The sequence below is a fragment of the Dermacentor variabilis genome, unplaced genomic scaffold, assembly GCF_050947875.1.
Source record: "Dermacentor variabilis isolate Ectoservices unplaced genomic scaffold, ASM5094787v1 scaffold_12, whole genome shotgun sequence".
In the NCBI taxonomy this organism is placed as follows: domain Eukaryota; kingdom Metazoa; phylum Arthropoda; class Arachnida; order Ixodida; family Ixodidae; genus Dermacentor; species Dermacentor variabilis.
The window spans coordinates 41,603,291-41,622,760 of NW_027460280.1; the positions used below are offsets into that span (position 1 = coordinate 41,603,291).

Consider the following 19,470-nt stretch of genomic DNA (forward strand, 5'->3'; position numbering starts at 1 on the left):
GTCTCCTATACTATGGTTGGTGCGGAATGACGATGATTCATGTTCTTGCATAACTCATAATCTGATGATGTGTAGTACTTGCAAAACAATGAATCAGCGCCGTGCACAACACAGTAGAACCTCGTTCATACACTTTAGAAAAAAAAAAACGCAAGAACGTACTAACCAAGAAAACGTAAAATCCGAAAGTAACTAAACAAATTTTCACAGACTCAGCTGTTGACATCTACGCAATGCGAAGCATTGCACAATAATTGCAAATCGCAATAAGACTGAAAGGTGGGCTAGTTGGTTTGATTTCATTGTGGGAAGTTTTGCGGGCACTGAATGAAGACAAGAAAAGGACACAAAGGCCAGCGCTGGTCTTTGTGTCCTTTTCTTGTCTTTTAGGCTTGTGCGAATAGTGCTTTTTTGGTTCGAAGCGAATAGTAATTCTCGAATAATTTCGAAGCGAATACTTTGAATAGTAGCAAGCAAAGACAAAAAAAAAAAAGAAATACGGCAGAGGGCTAAGGTCTGGGATTTATTCAAGGAAAGTAAACAACTTGATTATTTACGAAAATCTACAAATTTCTGTGCAAAAACACCAGCTGTTGCACATGCTGAAGTTTGAGGTGCTCCCTTCTGCAGGTTACAACGGCTTCTGCAGTCGAACAAAGCCTTTCACTTCTTGTCTGGGTGGTTGGTGTGGAAAGATACCTACGGGCAGTTGCAACCAGGGTTGGGTAAAGGTGGCTGCCCTTGCTTTTCCACCACACAAGGGGGCCTTCGGACCAGGAAAGAAGGGGGGCCTTCAAGTACCCAGCAACCTCATCTGAGATTGTACGGCTAGCCTGATGATGTGCACGCGAACTGAAGTGTGTAAAAGCACTCCACACAGAGTCCCCTGATGAGTCTGCAGAGCAGGTGCTGTTCTCACTTGTCGCTGTACCATGTTGATCAACTGGCACGGTCTCTTCTGCTGCCGTTGTGAGTAGAGTGAACACCCATTGCTTTGCGGGTCGTTCAGCATAACAGACATCTTTGTATCTAATCGACCAACATTGCCAATGCAGGAAGGCATTGATATCAGGGAACCTCGTCTTGATGCTACGCAAAAGGCTTGAGGCAAGCAATGCTCAAGCCTTTGCTTCTAGCTGAACATGTTTCCGTAGGTCGTGAGGCAGCAATGCTGCCTCACGACCTTCGGAAACATGTTCAGCTAGAACCACCTCGGTACACTGCAACAGGGGAATGACTTGTGACAGCGTGGGACATCAGTCCCCAGACAGTTCAGTTGTGGCGTGGTCAAGTGGCTTCAAGACTTGCACTGCTGCATTCATAAGCTTCCACTCACTTGCGTTCAAGTTTGGAACTGCGTCAGATTCTGAAAGTTCCACAGTGATGACCGTACGGAGCTTCATGAGCCTGGCCATTATGGCATGCTCACTGTTCCATCGCGTCGGGACGTCTTGTATAACCTCGAGAGGGTCCAGCTGCATGTTTCTCTGAATTTCCTGAAGCCGTCCTCAGGCCTTGGCACTCCGTTTGTATCTAGCCACAATCGCTCTGGCCTTAGCACAGAGCTGCAAAAACCCTGACACTTCTCTTTTGGCATCACTGACACACAACTGAAGGGTGTGTCCGAAACACTGCACACCACTCCAGGACGACCGCGCTACTGCAGAAGTAAAGTTCGTTCCATTATCTGTAACGACGAAGATCGGCACAGTATCGTGGGCTGGACGCTCCCGCTCCTTGATGACACCTGCGATAAATAGCTCCAGGTTTTCTGCAGTGTCTGAGTTTGTCATATTTGTGCAAGTCAATGCATGCACGTGTTGCACAAAGTCACTGTCCATGACGTGACAAGTTACACAAACGTCACTGTCATTTGCCTGCGATGTCCAACCATCAGTTGTGATTGAAAGCGTCTCCACTCCGCTTGCAAAAATGTCCCCGAACTTCTTTTTCACCTCCTCTTTGCTTGATGCATAGAGGTCCGGAATAATTGCTCTCGAGAACATTGTCCGAGACGGCACAGAATAATCCGGCATAGTGAACTTCATCATGTCGAGGAAACCCGGTTCATCGACAATGTTGTGGGGGTGCATACCACGAACTATGAAGCGAGCTATCATTTTTGTCATATGTTGGGCTTTTGGGGCCGACTCTTTCATTTTCGGCTTGAAACTGTCGGCTATGGATGGCTGTTGACCACTTGCCTTGCTTGCCCCCTTGAGCTTGGATGGCCTTTTGCGTGCGTCCCGCCTCTCTTGGTAGTCCTTGTGCAAGTCCGGGTGTCTCCTTAAATGTGTTGCTAGGGTTGTTGTCATACTTGTCGGGGTCTTCATGACTGCCTTGCATTTAAGACATCAAGCTTTGGTTCCTGGTGGAATCTTTACAAAAAAGTTCCAAATCGGATTGCTGGCCGCATGCAAGTCCCCTGGTGCTCTCTGGAGTTGTCCAGGGCGGCTGGGATTGATCAAATGCCGCCGCGGCAGAGACAGTCGCCGACTAAACGCAATCGACCACACCACCACGCTGACGAGATGTGTTTTTGTATGCCTTTGTTCTGAGTATAGTTGTCTTCCTGGCTTGGTTTGGATGGGATTGGATTGGGAAAAGTATTACTGAATCCAAAACCAAAACTTCAGAAAACGCCTTCTCCCTGCCCCGTGTAGCTATTCGTTCGGGCCGAATACTTCGAAATTTCCGAATAACAAAATTCGAATCGAAGCGAATATTGAACATCGCATTATTCATTCAACTATTCGAAAATATTGAATATTCGCACAAGCCTATTGTCTTCGTTCAGTGCGTGCAAAGCTTTCCACAATAACGTTGCGATTCGTTACGCCGACGCACATCGAGCTGTTGGGGCTTTGGTGGCCCAAGACACGTCTTGTTGTTTTCCTATTGCTATTGTGCAGTGTTTAAAGACAGTGACAGGAAACCGAAACGAAATCGAGCTGGTGGGCGATGCCGGATGCCCCCGAAGTGAACTGTGACGCTCACATCGCACTGCCTGCAGCAAGAAAGGGCGGCGCGTTTGGGCTATTGCCATTTAAAAGCGCGCAGTACGCTTCCAACGGCACTACGCGCTGTGAAACAGATTGGCGAAGATGCTTATTGCAGTAGGCTTGGCTGCGATAGCTGTGAATGCGGCGTGCGAGGACTCCAGGGAACACTGCATTTTTTCGCGGAATGGACGCACCCCCAACTTTGCTACTGTGCAGTCCCGTGATCGAATGGCCGTGCTGTAGTTTTTCTGAAAGACTACAATCTTTGACTCTCGCACATGTGTTTAAAATGAGCACACTTGATGCCTAACGCATCCTTTCCGCCAGTGCCGGCGCAAAGGCATCTTGCAGATTCGAGAGAGGAAAGAATGCGACTGCCTCTCTGCAACACATGCAGTTTACGTACTTAGCGCTGACGCATTTGGAGAGCGTGCGGGCGGGATGCGCGGCTGGTCGCGGCGCACAGGAGCGTCAAGTGAAGGGGCGGCCGGCAATTGATCAACATTGTGGTCACAAGTTGGCCATGGTGTCGAATTCACGTGTGTGTGGCATGCTTTTCTGCCTGCCTTGGGTTTCGATGTGTGTGATGGGCCTTAAGTTGAGTTATATGCCTGCTCTGAGACATAGTTTATCTGCTCACAAAACGGAAACGCTGATTAGACACCAATAAACTTTGACGGGCCTACGAGCAGGACGGTCGAGGAAAGAGACGCACACAGCATGCTTATCAAAACAGGTGCCTGCTTCAATGTGATGCTTGTGATAACGGCAGACAGCCAGAAGCAGCTGTGAGAACGAGCTGGGGTGCAATCGGAAATAGCTGTTCGGAGCATGTGTTCAGTTTCGACGCATGCAATTGGCCTAGGCTGTGCTAACTTTGCGCAGCTGAGGCGTTTGTTCTTTATTTTATGGTGGAACCACGATGTAGATGAAGCTCCCAGCGACCTGAACAGCAGGTCTTGTGGTTTAGACGCGGAGTGAAGTTACTGTTTGTAAATGGCATACATGTATTTTTACTGCGAAGGTAAGTTACCTTATGCATGTTCCAAATCATTACTGTCTTACTTTCCAATTATTCTGTTTCGAAAATGTCTCATAATGAATGCACCTCCTAACTTTGATTCGGTATATTTGGAAAAGAAGTGTGTTCATTACGTGGGTATATACGGTGTTTGCTGGTACCAGAATAAGAAACTGAGTGCGCGCTGGTGTTTTCACGTTAGACGGGCGGGCGAGTATTGTGGTGAAGCTGCCACGGCGAGCTGCCATATACTGTTCTCGATCGCGCGTCCCTCGCGCATTTTCTTGTTTACACGGAATCTAGCGACCGGAATTGTGTCATACGATCGCAGCTTGGCCATATACTGTACTTTGGTGCCGAAAATTTTTGCTTTCCGGAATCGTATGAAGAGGCAAAAAAAAATCTGAAAATGCACAATTTCTTTCTTTCTTTTACTGAGCCAATTAAATGCGGTAAATTCATAAATGTGTGCACCTATGACATTGCATGAAAGAACCATGCCATTAAAGTATTATAAAATTTGTAATTGCACCTAGTTGCACTCATTATTAAAAAAGAAAGTTTACCTCCAACCAACTTCTGCTTATTTGCTTAAACTTCAAATAGTGTTTATGTTACCAAGAGTTTCCTTATGATAAAAATACTTTGGTGAAGCCTCATCCACACAATTACCAACTAGCCCAATTTTTTCCAAGAGAACTGGCGATGGTCATTTTTGGGGTCTGGGACGTTTTGCGCAGAATGACCCATTCTCTTATTTATGGTTGAATCATAGTACACAAAGAAGCCAATCCGCTAGGTTGTCAAAGTTGCATTTGCGATTGGTCATCTGTGCACTATGCGCTCAGCACTTTCATCATCATCATCGTCATCATCATCCTGGTTACGCCCACTGCAGGGCAAAGGCCTCTCCCATACTTCTCCAACTACCCCGGTCATGTACTAATTGTGGCCATGTTGTCCCTGCAAACTTCTTAATCTCATCCGCCCACCTAACTTTCTGCCGCCCTCTCCTATGCTTCCCTTCCCTTGGAATCCATTCCATAACTCTTAATGACCATCGGTTATCTTCCTTCCTCATTACGTGTCCTGCCCATGCCCATTTCTTTTTCTTGATTTCAACTAAGATATCATTAACTCGCATTTGTTCCCTCACCCAATCTGCTCTTTTCTTATCCCTTAACGTTACACCTATCATTCTTCTTTCCATAGCTCGTTGCGTCGTCCTCAATTTAAGTAGAACCCTTTTCGTAAGCCTCCAGGTTGCTGCCCCGAACGTGAGTACTGGTAAGACACAGCTGGGGGGGGGGGGGTTATAAATTTTTCTCTTGAGGGATAATGGCAACCTGCTGTTCATGATCTGAGAATGCCTGCCAAACGCACCCCAGCCCATTCTTATTCTTCTGATTGTTTCAGTCTCATGATCCGGATCTACGTGGATGACATTCAAATAGGTTTCAAATCTTGTAACCTCGAAGTGTGCGAGAGACAGATACAGCATGGCTTGAACAAAGTGTCGAAGTGGGCAGAGGAAAATTGATTTAAAATCGATCCTCACAAGAGTTCTTGTGTTCTTTTTAGAAAAAAGAGAGGCCTGTTTCCGGATCCTTGCTTAGAACTGTGTGGGCAACAAATACCTGTAAACAAAGAGCACAAATTTCTAGGTGTTATACTTGACTGTAGACTCACTTTCATTTCACACATTAAACATCTTAAAGAAAAATGTCTAAAAACAATGAACCTAATGAAACTTCAATCCCAGGCTACGTTGGGTAGTGACAGGAAGTGTTTAATGAATCTTCACAAAAGCCTGATTCGGTCACGATTGGATTATGGTGCCGTGGTATATAACTCTGCCGCCCCGAGCGGGCTAAGGATGCTAGATCCCATTCACCATCTAGGTATCCGCTTAGCCACGGGCGCTTTCAGAACAAGCCCGATCGAAAGCTTATATGCCAAATCGAATGAGTGGTCACTCCACCTGCAGAGATCATACATCAGCTTTACATATTTCCTTAAAGTGCACTCTAATCTTGAATATCCATGTTTTAATACCGTTACCGATATGACGTGTGCTACACTTTTCCGCAATCGTCCCTCTATAAGACAGTCTTTCTCGCTGCATGTGAAGGAGCTTATCGATGAAATCCACGTCCCACTCCTCGAGCATCGCTTAATGTACCTAACCAAGCTATTACCTCCTTGGGATTGGCAGGTGATAGAATGTGACGTATCCTTTTTAAAAGTTACAAAGCACGCTCCAGAGGTCGAAATCTGAATGCATTTCCTAGAACTTGAGTACAAGCACTCGTGCACAGAGTTCTACACAGACGCTTCCAAGTCACATGCCGGAGTGTCCTATGCAGCCGTCGGTCCATCCTTCTCGGAATCCGATGTACTACATTCAGAAACAAGTATCTTTACGGCCGAGGCCTACGCACTATTGTCGGCTGTAAAGCATATAAAAAAATAAAAACTCCAAAACGCTGTTATATATATAGACTCCCCAAGTGGTGGTTAACGCCTTGATGTCACTCTGCAAACACAAAAATCCCGTACTTTTGAGGTCTATTCCGATCTGTGCAAAGCTTATCTATCTAACCAGCATATCATTATACGCTGGGTACCTGGCCATAGGGGAATCGAAGGTAACGTTTTGGCAGACAGGATGGCCACGTCAATTCTATCACATGCTGTTAATGCTACTGTTTCGGTCCCTGTCACAGATCTGAAACCTTTCATACGAAAAAAACTGCGAAACCACTGGCAACTCATGTGGGATGCAGAAATATATAATCAACTGCATGTGATAAATCCACAGTTAGGTTCTTGGCCCTCCGCAACAAAATCATGTTGAACAGATGTCCTATTATGTCGTCTCAGAATAGGACACACATTTGGGACCCATCATTTTCTACTTACTGGAAATGAACCTCCAACCGGTGGTAGATGGGGTGAGCTGACCGTCCTCCATGTGCTGTTGGAGTGCCAGGAAGCTGAAGTGGAGAGAAGGAAACATTTCCTTCATGCATACCGTTATTACATCCCTTTTCACCCGGCTATGCTTTTTTGGTAAGGAACCGCTTTTTAACACCAAGGCACTCCTCAGTTTCCTTAATGATGTTATATTACATGTTATAAGTCCAATAAGTTCGTAGAGCATCCTCATTCCAGAGGATGCCGCTGCGGTAACTGTTTTGCATAGCACATGCCTCCAGGCCCTTGTGTTTTAAGGGTTCTAAGGAGGCAGTAGTGCTCTAGCCAATTTTAGCATCAGATATATTTTATACATCGTATCATTCTTTTCAAATGCTTCCTAATGTTCATAGCACATGTCACATGTCACGGCCATAACCTTATTATACAGATTTTACGCATTTTAAAACGATTCTTATTAAGGCCCCTCTACAGCCACGTCTCACCAATTTCATAGAGCTCATCACTACACTGCAAACTCATTACCAGAAGCATGGCACTCTTTGGCCATATTTGGCCCTTGCGCCATTAAACATCAAACATTCATTCATTAAAAATTAATCTGCAGAAAACTAAAGTAATGTTTAACAGTTTCGGAAGAGAACAGCAGTTTACGATAGGTAGCGAGGCACTGGAAGTGGTTAGGGAATACATCTACTTAGGGCAGGTAGTGACCGTGTATCCGGATCATGAGACTGAAATAATCAGAAGAATAAGAATGGGCTGGGGTGCGTTTGGCAGGCATTCTCAGATCATGCACAGCAGGTTGCCATTATCCCTCAAGAGAAAAGTTTATAACAGCTGTGTCTTACCAGTACTCACGTACGGGGCAGAAACCTGGAGGCTTACGAAAAGGGTTCTACTTAAATTGAGGACGACGCAACGAGCTATGGAAAGAAGAATGATGGGTGTAACGTTAAGGCAAGCACGTACCCAAGGGGGGGCCCGCCCCCCTCCTTCCCGCCCACACCACCACTTCTCCCACATATGCCTATAGCGCCGCCAAATCAATGTCGAAACTTGACAGCTATTCCGCGATCAACATTTTGTTGCCTTTTTCACTCCTTTTGGATGGCGGTAGTTATCGGCATCTTTTGGGGTGTGAAGGCCAGTTTCCACATCGATTCGGTGGCCACGCGATTAACTCGAGATGCATTCAGTTGTCACCATCTTTTCGACGGTCACGCGCTTCGCTGTTGCTTCGTTAGTGCAGCCTTCGTCGTTTAGACTGATCCAGGGACCAAGAAAGGGACTCGGTTCGTGGTGAGCTGGTCTGTACGCACATGGAACGTGTTGTGGCCAGAGAAAATGCCAATTGCGCTTAATTTCTTCTTTTGCTTCGTTATTTCCTCGAGTAACGGCTCGCCGCGACGCTGACAGGTTCTCGAAACCCTATAACCGCGATATGGGTTAGATACGGTGATAAATAAGATAATCCGAAACAGCGTTCATCATGAAACCCTGCAATAACCGTTAAATCCATAAGCAACATGAATGTCATCCGTTACCTTGTCTGGTTTTTGCCTAATTGTAGAGCACTTTTCGTGCAAAATTGCCAACTGGAAACGAGAGTCGCAAGGCGTTGAGAAATTAAGCGATCTACTAAGGAATCCATATTCGGCAACCGAGGCGCAACAACCAAACAGGAAGAAAAAGCGAAAGTCAACAAATTCAACCATTGTTTATGAAAATATTTATACATCAACATCTTTTTATTTAAAGAGGAGATAGAAAATATGCCGCTGAAGTGGAGAACTATTCCGTGTGCTTTGAATGACGCTTCTTCAGTTATCAGTCGAGCCGCCTGACGTAGCCACTTCTATGCTGTGCTTATATAAGTGTCTTGCTAAGCTTCCGCGGTGGGGGTAGTACGTCTAGAATCGCAGCGTCCTGCGCCCTACAAGGTTATACTGGACTGGCAGCCACGCATCATTACGTAACTTCCCAGATAACAATACGAGTCGTTTGTGGCACTTAACTTGGTAGAGTATAAATGAGGGATCCAAAAGAACTGTGACGATCCCTCAAATATATATTTCTCTATAGTTCTTCCAGAGCTAATTCAAAAAATGCTACTATAGTCGGATACAAATTAAGTCTGCAGTGAAGCCCTGCCCACGCCCTCATAACCGCCAGCCACTGTTCCTCCGGGAGGCTGCAGATAATTCATACTTCAAACTTTTTCTGTTACCCAAATAAGACGGTAACCACAAAAATGAAATTATTAGCGTGTAATTTTGTACATTTTGCCTTGCCTATTACAGTGGAATGGCCAAACCATAATTCTTTATTGAACTGAAATAACATGCTTGTTTTGCTGCCACTATTTATTGTCAAGTTTCGCTTTAGTTGGCAGTGAAGTTTCATGAGTAAAACGGGTTCAGCAGTGAAATGAACGGCACCGCAGACTTTTGAAGAGTGAAATACTCAGACTTCATGCACTTTGTTCATGTATGTAGCACACTTCATTGCTTTCGCCGATGAAAAGACTCTTCAAGAACAGCAGACGCTCCGGAGGTGTCAAGTACCACTACATATTGAAAAGGCCGCATGACGACGATTTTGTTTACTTCTGTGATTGGCTGGCGAAGTAACACAACCGCGCATGGTTTGTGTGCTTTGGTTGCCAACTGCTGTTTTTTTTTTTAAGTTGTACTCTACTAAAGTAATCTTTATTTTAAACTTTGACTTCTTTACTTCTCCTTGGCAGTGTTCTTCCGGCGCTTCTTTCCTGCGCAAGTCCAGTTGATGTAGTTCTTTGTTTGCCAAGTAAAGAAGAGGTGTATAGCACAGGGCGTACCTGTAAAATACACCTTATTTCATTTCTCTTTTGTGGGTTTACAAGTTTTTATGGCGAATGGTGGACGTTACTCACATTTGTACTAGTAAAGTACCACCCCCCCCTCATTTGCATAGAAGTTGCCTTGGGTTGCCCCCCCCCCCCCCTCGCGAAAAAAAAAATTCTGCGTACGTGCCTGCGTTAAGAAATAGAAAAGAGCAGATTGGGTGAGGGAACAAACACGAGTTAATGAAATCTTAGTTGAAATCAAGAAAAAGAAATGGGGGCATGGGCAGGACATCTAATGAGGAGGGAAGATAACCGATGGTCGTTAAGGGTTACGGACTGGATTCCAAGGGAAGGGAAGCATAGCAGGGAGCTGCAGAAAGTTAGGTGGACGGATGAGATTAAGAAGTTTGCAGGGACAACATGGCCACAATTAGTACATGACTGGGGTAGTTGGAGAAGTATGGGAGAGTCCTTTGCCCTGCAGTGGGCGCAACCAGGCTGATGATGATATTGATTATGATGATGATGATGATGACGACCAGGCTTTCTCTCTCAGAATTAACGCGCTTCAAATAGCACCAACTCCACTCTTGAAGCATGCAGTGACAAGGGCGGCAATAAGATGTGAAAAGTGCCAGACGATGACTGTTGTGAAGAAACCCGTGATCACGCTGCTATCGGAGTGCGGCTGACCTCTGTTCATGTTGAGAGGGAATGGATATTTGGTGCATGCATTGACTATAGTTTTGTCTAACTGTAATGACAGCAGGATGATGGTCAAAGTACAAACTGAGAAGGACACATGCAAGTATACTTGCATGCTGCAATGCTTTTGTCAAACATTTTCTTTCTTGTTTGCCACTTGGAGAAAGAATAGGGCTGTGCATTCAAAGTTAATACTATTAAAAATGAAAGAAATTGGTTTGCCCTCTCATATTATTAACTGGGTTAAAGTGTATCTGTCCAACTGTAATCAGTATGTTAGCATTGACGGATCCTGTTTGCTGTTTCTAGATGTATGCTCAGGCGTTCCGCAGGTGTCTGTTTTGGGACCACTCCTGTTTATTATTTATAATAATGATATTGTGGACATGGCGGACTCGTCTGTATTCTTGAAGTTATTCACAGACGACTGCATCCTATTTACCCCTGTCAACTCTCTCTGAACAAATCACCTTGAATAACACTTTAAATAAATTGGCAGGATGGCATGTTAAATGGGAAATAGGAATTATCCATGAGAAAACTGCACATATGTGCATAACTAATAAACACAACAAACTTCCCTTTGCCTGCCATATAAAAAACAACCCCCTTGAAGAGGTTCAGGAATGCAAATATTTAGGACTGACATTAACTTCTAGTCCTAACTGGTCTACCCATATGAACAGCATATGCTCTACAGCCCGAAAGAAATTTGACATTTTGAAACATAAGTTGGGCGAATCTTCCCCCTCTCTGATTGATGACATATAAAACTTTTATCAGACCCTCTTTGGAATAGGGCAGAGCTGTTTGGGACCCTTTTACTCATGCAAATGCATAAAAACTTGAAAAAATTCAAAGATTAGCCATCTGCTATGTCTACAAATGTTTCAAGTGTCTTGACTCACCTTCGGCGATGTTACAATTGGCCAAACTTGAACCACTTGCTTAAAGGAGAAAAACAGCACGCTTGAACTTCATAGCTTCTCTTTATTTTGGTGAACTGGGAAGAAAACCTTACAACTACTTGGAGAAACACACTGGTCGAGTTTCACGTCATAAACACAGTCATCACATCAAACCTGTATTCGCTAGGACTAACTTATATAAATATTCATTCTTCCCACGTACAGTTACCAAAGTGGAATTCATTACCATCAACTTCACCCTCACTACGTAATACTTTGTGATTTGTTACCGTGGATGTTTTCTTGTTTTTGTTTGCACATTTCCTGCTTGTACTATTGTCTGCAGTATTGTACCAAATAAAAATAAATAAATAAAGTTGTTTTATGACAAATTCATTATTTTGAGCTTCTGGTTATTCGGACTGTTAGGCGGTTCTCGTTTAGTCTGAATTATCAGTCTGTGACCTTATTAGTTCCAGAATAGATTTTGTAACAGCTGTGCTAAATAAAGGACCTTGTCATTTTCTGTTTTTTGCGAAACTAGCTCCTACATTCACTTTTTGATGCTTTACATTTCTGATAACAGTGCTAAGAGGGTGTATGAGACGTAGTGCTGCACCCCTTGGAAATTTTTCTCAGTAAATGGAACTCTTGTTAAATGAAACAGTAATTTTCCAGTTCATTGATGTTCTACTTAAATGAGATTCTACTGTATGTTGCTTTGCTGTCCTTGTTAGCCAGCTTTTGTACTTCTCTAATCTTGTATGTTGATTGTGGCGTTTAAATTATGTTCAGGTACCGGCATATTAAGATGAAGAAATCTGTTTCCGCCTGTTTTTCTAGATATTGGGCACATGCACTGATGTCTATTTGATAGAACTGCAGAGCTATGGGCTGTTGCATCTGCTTTATGTTTAAATTTTGGCTACTGCAAAATAAGGTCTAAAACAGTAATTTTGCAACACTGCAAATAGTAGTACATGCTCATTATTCTCCTCTTTTTGCTGCATGAGGGTTGTGGCTTATAGCCTACTCTTAGTGGGCCATGTCCTCTATTGCAATGACTTGTACATGTTTTCAGTCCATAGGGTACAATCATGTGCATATTTTGCCATTTAAAGTTGTAACATGAGGGTGCTATATTGGTGCAGAATGAAAGCAGCTGCAGTAGCAACAAGAATTGGACACGGTCGTCGTCGCTTCGAAGGCATCAACGGAGAAGTCATCATCGACGCAGCACACATGAGGTAATTAGCATCACGCTTATCTTGATGTGCTGGACAAATATAGGGGTAGTCTGGGTTGTCTTTCAAATACCTCATATTTCTCCTGTGTTTGTAGGCAGGCACTGTGTCCGATGGCGAGGTGACAAGTGAAAAGCTCTCCATGTCAAGCAGTGTGCAAAGCTTGGAGCAAGCAAGCGATTCCAGCAGCACATGTGACCAGCCACGAGGTCGTGTGGGCCGCTGGCTTGCTGGTTTTGATGAACTTCTGCATGACCCTCTTGGTCTCCTAGTGTTTGCAGTAAGTGCTTTCTATCTTTGCAGTGTTTACAGCGAGTGCTTCCTATTCAGGCTCTATAAATATCACATTTGAAGCAAGTCTGTACTCAAGGCTTGACTATTTTATAAAATCCTTAGAATAGCCTTAGAATTTTGACTTTGCCCTAAATGCACCTACAAATACATTTGCAATGTACTTTCAGTTTTTTTGTGCAATCTCAAAAGCTACAAAATTAATTAATGTTCAGTTTTTTTGTGTTTGTTGACAAATGTCTTGTTTATTTCATGGTGCCAAATTCTGAATTAACGTAGTTTTGGCTTATAAAAAGGGTACTTTGAACACTTAATATGCCTCATTGCATGCGATTAGGAAAGCAAGGTCTTATTTTTATGAACAACACAGCCTGTTTCTGTGTGCTCCTCGTCATGTTCATAAAAATTTACAGACTGTTGTGTACAGTGGTGCTAGTACACTTGAACGCTATTATATAAACCAGTTGAGACCTACATGAATGTTTAATGTAGCGGGATTTCAATGATTGGAGCTGCTGCAACTTCGTTGAGCTGGATTTGTTCCAGTTCCACAATTTGGTCTCAACCGCAAGAAAGGGGATCATGGAACTGACTGAGTGTTACTTTTCAACGTAGTCCCCTCAGTTGTCCACATACTTAGCCCAGCGATTTTTTAGTGTTTGGATCCCCAAGAAAAAAATTAAGAAGATTGACTCTTGAAAAATGGTTGAAGCTTGAATGATGTCATCATTGGTGGAATAGTGGACCCTACAGAGTTCCTTCTTCATCTTCGGGAAAAGTTGAAAGGCTGACTGGGAGAGCTGCGGCGGGTATGGCAGTGTAAGCATGGAAAGTTCGCAGGAATGGATGGTCGTGATCACCATAGCAGTGTGGTGTGTAAGTGCATTGTCTTGATGGAGAATGATCCTTTTCTGAAGCGCATTGTTTGGCCTTGATGTCATCCCGCAGGTGATGAATCAGAAGAGCATAATATTCTTCGGTTGTTGTTACGCGCCGTGGTTGCTTACTGGTTATGGTGTTGGGCTGCTGAGCACGAGGTCGCGTGATCAAATCCTGGCCACGGCGGCCGCACTTCGATGGGGGCGACATGCGAAAACACCCGTGGTACTTATATTTAGGTGCACGTTAAAGATCCTCAGGTGGTCGAAATTTCTGGAGTCCTCCACTACGGTGTGCCGCATAATCAGAAAGTGGTTTTGGCATGTAAAACCCCATAATTTAATTTTTAATTTCGGTAGTTGTCTACCCCTTCTGAAGAAAATCTGTGAGTAACTGGCCCTTGGAAGCCCAGAAGATGGTAGCCATCACTGCCTACTGAGAACAGACCGAGCTTTTCTGGCTGGAGAGGCAGGATATCCATTGTTTTGACTGGAACTTACTTTTGGATGGAAATGGCACACCCATGTTTCATCAACAGCCTTGTACCGTGAAATGAAGTTACCAGGGTCTGCCCTGAGCAACTCCAGCTTATCTCTAGATGATGTGCACTGCACACACTTTTCATTAGTGAGCAATCTTAGGACCCATCGTGCATAAACCTTGTGCATCCCATCACTATATTAATTGTCCACATGTTGAGCCAGCGATATGCCATCACTTGACCTTGCACACAGGTGATGTTTACTTGTGTGTTGACTTCGGCTGACTTGCTGCAGCGCGAGTCATCTTTGATGCTTGTCCACCCTTGCTTAAACAGGGTAGCTAATTTCTTTAATTTGGGAATGGCCGTTCTCTCCCAATGTCTTCACCATATCCTGATCGATCCCATCTGAAGTAGGCCTCTTCATTAACAAAAATTTAATCACCGCATGCTTTCAAGTTCTCAATGTTGGTATGGCTGCACATTTTGCCACCTACTGGTGCCCATCACAACCAATGTGCTGCACATGCTGCACATGTGAAAATTTTTTGTGGTGTGACTTCTGAAAAGTGCATCTAGTAGAAAATTTTCTAGATTCAGTGAGCAAATGTTGTCTGTGTTAGGCCAAGGACTTGTGGGACAAATCTCATAATTTTTATCTGTGCATCTGCATCAATTTGAGTGCACTGCATAAATTGTTGGCTGCACAAAAAGGCACCAATAGAGATGGGTGGTATCCAAACCACAAAGAGTAGCTAGTGATGACTACTGGATTACTCTGCAAGATCCATTATTGCCATACTTTTTATGCAGCTATATCAAACGCATCAAGGCCGGTATAACGTAAAACTATTTCATTCTCTTTTTATTCCAAATCAGCCATTAGGCCCTCCGTGATGGGTCAAAAGGGCTTGGCCTCCACCCACATGGGCGCAGTGCCCGCCCATATGGGCTGTGCCAGAGCTACTCTGAACTATCACGGAGGGCTAATGGCGTATTTGGAAGAAAAACAGATCGCAATAATTTTACGTTATAGCGGTCCAGGCTTGGATTTCAGCTGGTAGTTGCTTCAAAGCTAGGGTGGCCTTGTCAAGATAATATGGGAACTTGATCTCTCCGAGACCACTTCATCTGTTTTCTCTGTAATGGATTTTGTGTAATGGCGCTTTCTGCTGCTGTAATGGTTGTTTAGTGCAAGCAAGCAAATTGTTCATTATGGTTGCAATACTAAGAGAAGAAGTGGACTCACATCATCATCCTAACTTGGAAAGTGTAATGAGGCATAGGAACTGGAACATAATGTACATGAAATGCATTTCTTCTACAAACGTTGCATGCCGAAGCTTTTGATAAGAACTTGGGGTTGACTTGGGTATCACTCATGTGATGTCTAATGGTGGGGACCCAAATAGTAATGGTGATAGTGAATGGTGATGCTAGTACTAGATCGTGGCATTAAGAAGTATTTGGTAACTTTCAAAACTTTGGATTTTAGGGCAGACCTTGCACATTAAATGTAATTCTTAAAATTTGGCTGTATCAGTGAACGGGCATCTGGCATTGTATTACGTTGCACTGTATTTGTAGCTTTAGTACTAGCTTGTGACTGCTGTGGGTGGGACAGTGGTAAGGCTGAAGAGTGAATGCAGTCATTTAATCTAGTTTATTTGTGTCTGCAAGACAAATATGCCATATTATACTATATCTTTATATAGTCGAGCTCTAACAAAATGTGACTATTATTTTCACTCAGAGGGTGGAGTCTATGTACTAATGTGTGAAAAGTTGTATGAAAAAATAACATCAATTCAATGAAAAATTTTTCAGGAATTTCTGAAGAAGGAATTCAGTCAAGAGAACATCTTCTTCTGGGTGGTGTGTGAGCAATACAGAAAAATGCTCGACAGGTGTGAGGTCAGTATCTGGAAGAAGTATATCTAAAGTGAGCATGTATGGAAAATTTGTAGAGAAGTTTTGATGTTATTGCTTCTTGCTGTTAAAGGGACACTAAAAGTAAATACGTCAAGCTAAAGTGATAGATTAATGCTCAAGAATGTCTTAAAGCGTCAATATTATCACGAACAAACTTTTAGTACTCGAGAAATTGAGTTAAATAGAGGACACGATTTGCGAGTCACCCGGGACATAGAAGTACTTGAAGTACATTGAAGTCCCCATTATAATTTTGTCACTAATACTCAACCTCTTGTAATAAAAAGATCATTGCTCTGCTTTATAAGACGGAAAAAAATGCTACTTGTAGAGTTCTATTTGATGTTTAGAAAAAATTCATTGACATTAACTTTGGCAATGATGCGGCCGGTCGAAAGGTTTTGTTTTCGCTTGACTCTGCGCTGCCCATACTTTCGCATTTCAGTAATTGCATTGTTGCGTAGCGCTGCGTTGGTTTTGCTGGCTCGCCAAACTCGCACAAACTGCAAGTAGCAGAGATTCCCAGGTCCATTTGGTGTCGCAGGATGCCCGAACAGCCCATGCCACTTGACCGAAAGCAGCCATAGTGGAGAATCCAACACTGCCGTGGCTCAGTTTCTTGATGGCGTTTGTGTTTTGCAGAAAAAAAATGCAGTGCCATCTGTCAGGCACCATTTTACTCACTGACGGCATTAAAAGGCGGCAATGGCATATTTTTGGGTGCGTGTTTTCTACGCACACCCAAAAAAAGTCGGCATCCTGTGAGTGCATCGCTCCACATATTGCCCTGAAATCAGTTCAAGTGCCGTTGGAAAAGTGCTGCTTTCATCTAGAGACATTGCATTGTGAAGTGCGCTTATTAGTTAAAGTAGTTCCCAAAAAGCTGGCACTTCCTGACATCTTACCAGGACTGATATTTTTGTGTGCCGAAAAGGGCCTGACACGTGACTGCAAAGGTTTGATAAACCCACCTATTTGTTGCATTGTTTCTTGAGCATCCGAGCCAGATTTTGTGCCATTAGACATCTTTGTATGTGCGCTTTAAATGGCTGTTGATTCAGCTTCCTTGCAGTGTTGTGAACAGTCTGTGCCAACTGACAAACAGCACCAGCCGGGATAGAAGTGCTGTGCCATTTGCGCCAAACTGCGCCGTGAAGGAAATCCTGCTACATGCTACGTAAAATTGTCGTTTATGGCAGGTATTGCTCCAGGCCTGCACCAACCCGCACCTGCTCCAAATTGGGAATACATATTTTGTGCGCGTGAGAAAGCGTTGCGCATCAAGCCACCCTTCTTCGTGACTCACTCTTGCACACTTTCCGTCATAGCTGCAGCAAATAGACCTAACCATGTTTGCAAACGGTAGGCACCGTCAATGTATTCTATAGTATTCTAGGCCTTATAGCACCAGCGCGTAGGCTCCGCACACATTTGCCATCCCTGCTTGTGTTTTTCTCTTTTTTTTTTTCTTCTGGGGGTAGGGGACAGGAGGGAGGTGCCGAAGCCACAATCTCATTATGAGGCATGCGGTAGTGTGGAACTCCATATTAATTTTGACTACCTGGGCTTCTTTGACGTGCACTCCTTGCATTTTGCCCCCATCGAAATACGTCTGAACGAGACGGTAGGCCTATCTCGCTGAGCGCCACAATAATAATGACTAACGGCACCTGCGATCTGGCCACAGCTTGTCTAAGTGTGCTTATTTTTGACAACACAATTAACATGGACTTCATGAACTAGTTTTCTCAGTTTTGTCGGTGCGAATAGCAAATGGAATGTAACACTTGCAAGCCATCCGAGCTGCCTTGCTGATCGATGTTTGCTTTCCATCTGCAAGACGAAATGCGGTCGGATCATTGCTGGCGATCACGCCAGTGGTTTAGTACCAGGCGCTGCTTTACAAAACAATTGCATATTTGATCTAATGTTGTGTTTTTAAGTACTACTTCATGGGAAAAACAAGCTGTAGCAGATTTCTATGTCACCGTGAGTGGCGATAGAAGGGATAGTTTGGGTTGGGTGATATGGGACTGGCGGTGCCAGTTGTGTATAGGCCCGCGCAATCTTAGCTGTTGGCCGTGGCCGCCTGGTCACTCCAACTCTGTACCACCTGTACATTTTATTCCAAGCGCGGAAATTGATTAACACGTATAGCCGTGTTGATGGCATAGTACAATTTATGTAGCTGTGACCATGCTGCCTGCGTGCGTGAACATATGATAGGCTATCTACACTACAGGTGGCTCAATTCCTTGAGGCGAAAATAATGTATTAAATCCTTTATTGGAATGCAGAATTAACTGTGTATTAGGATTAAGTTTGCACTTATCTTCATCTTATATAACAACGATAAAATGGAACAGAAAGTTGAACAAAAAATGCTTGCATCTTAGTATAATACATATCGAATGCATTGTTTCAGAAAGTCCTAACTTATACAGAGCTTCCTCTTTGCACCAGAGGAGTAAGTTAGTGGTCCAAAGTATTCTTTTCTTGCTTCAAACAGCAACTTTTCCTGCTTCGAAAGCTGTTCCAAAAGACCAAGCGCCACTTCCATCACCGCACTAGCCATACAGAGCAGGCAGCAAAGAAACCCGAGTGATTATGCCGAGTTGGACACGTGGAACTGCTGCAGTTAGTTTTACCGACAGAGACATTTTCACTTCAATATGTATGGATACTATACAAAAAGTGGTTACCAGTTTAAGCATGCAAAATAAATAAAATGTGTAGTTTAGCAGAAACATGTACGTGAATGTCATCTATGAAATGTAACCAAAGAGCTATACTTGTAATACAACTAGTTCATTGGCTATGTTTTATAGATGGTGCTACTAAAAATTTTTATTGTAAAAAGATGTTCTTAGGGAAACGGCAACCAGTATCATAAAATTATGGTATCATCACTGTCAAACAGTCATCAGTGGGGTGGCGAATTCAAAAAAGTCAAATTTGATAATCATCTAATTTCTTTTAATTATAAGTGAATATTTCATCCTCTTATATTGGCAGTGAAGTGACACATATGCATTTTTCTTTTTTGGAAAATCTAAGTCATGCTGACGTTTGCAGTCTGCAGCATATGAATATTAATTAACCCACAATTTCACTGCCTGTGCTCATTTTACTTCACTGCTGTGCCTATTTTTATTGCTAGTTTATAAAAGGACTCAAGATTTGGCCAAGAAGTGCTTTAGCGAGAGCATGCAACTGGCTACCAAGGATACAAATGGGTAGTAG

The 19,470-nt window shown here is 43.5% G+C and overlaps 1 protein-coding gene across 2 annotated transcripts in view; it reads left to right on the top strand.

The window, feature by feature from the left end:
- Positions 1-19,470, top strand: part of loco (regulator of G protein signaling family member locomotion defects) — a 96,821-nt gene that overhangs the window by 22,505 nt on the left and 54,846 nt on the right. For both annotated transcript variants that reach the window (XM_075676449.1, XM_075676448.1), the window contains 3 exons: positions 12,552-12,647; positions 12,742-12,924; positions 16,123-16,209. In XM_075676449.1, coding sequence (XP_075532564.1) covers positions 12,552-12,647; positions 12,742-12,924; positions 16,123-16,209 — 366 coding nt within the window. The remainder of the gene's footprint in view (positions 1-12,551; positions 12,648-12,741; positions 12,925-16,122; positions 16,210-19,470) is intronic.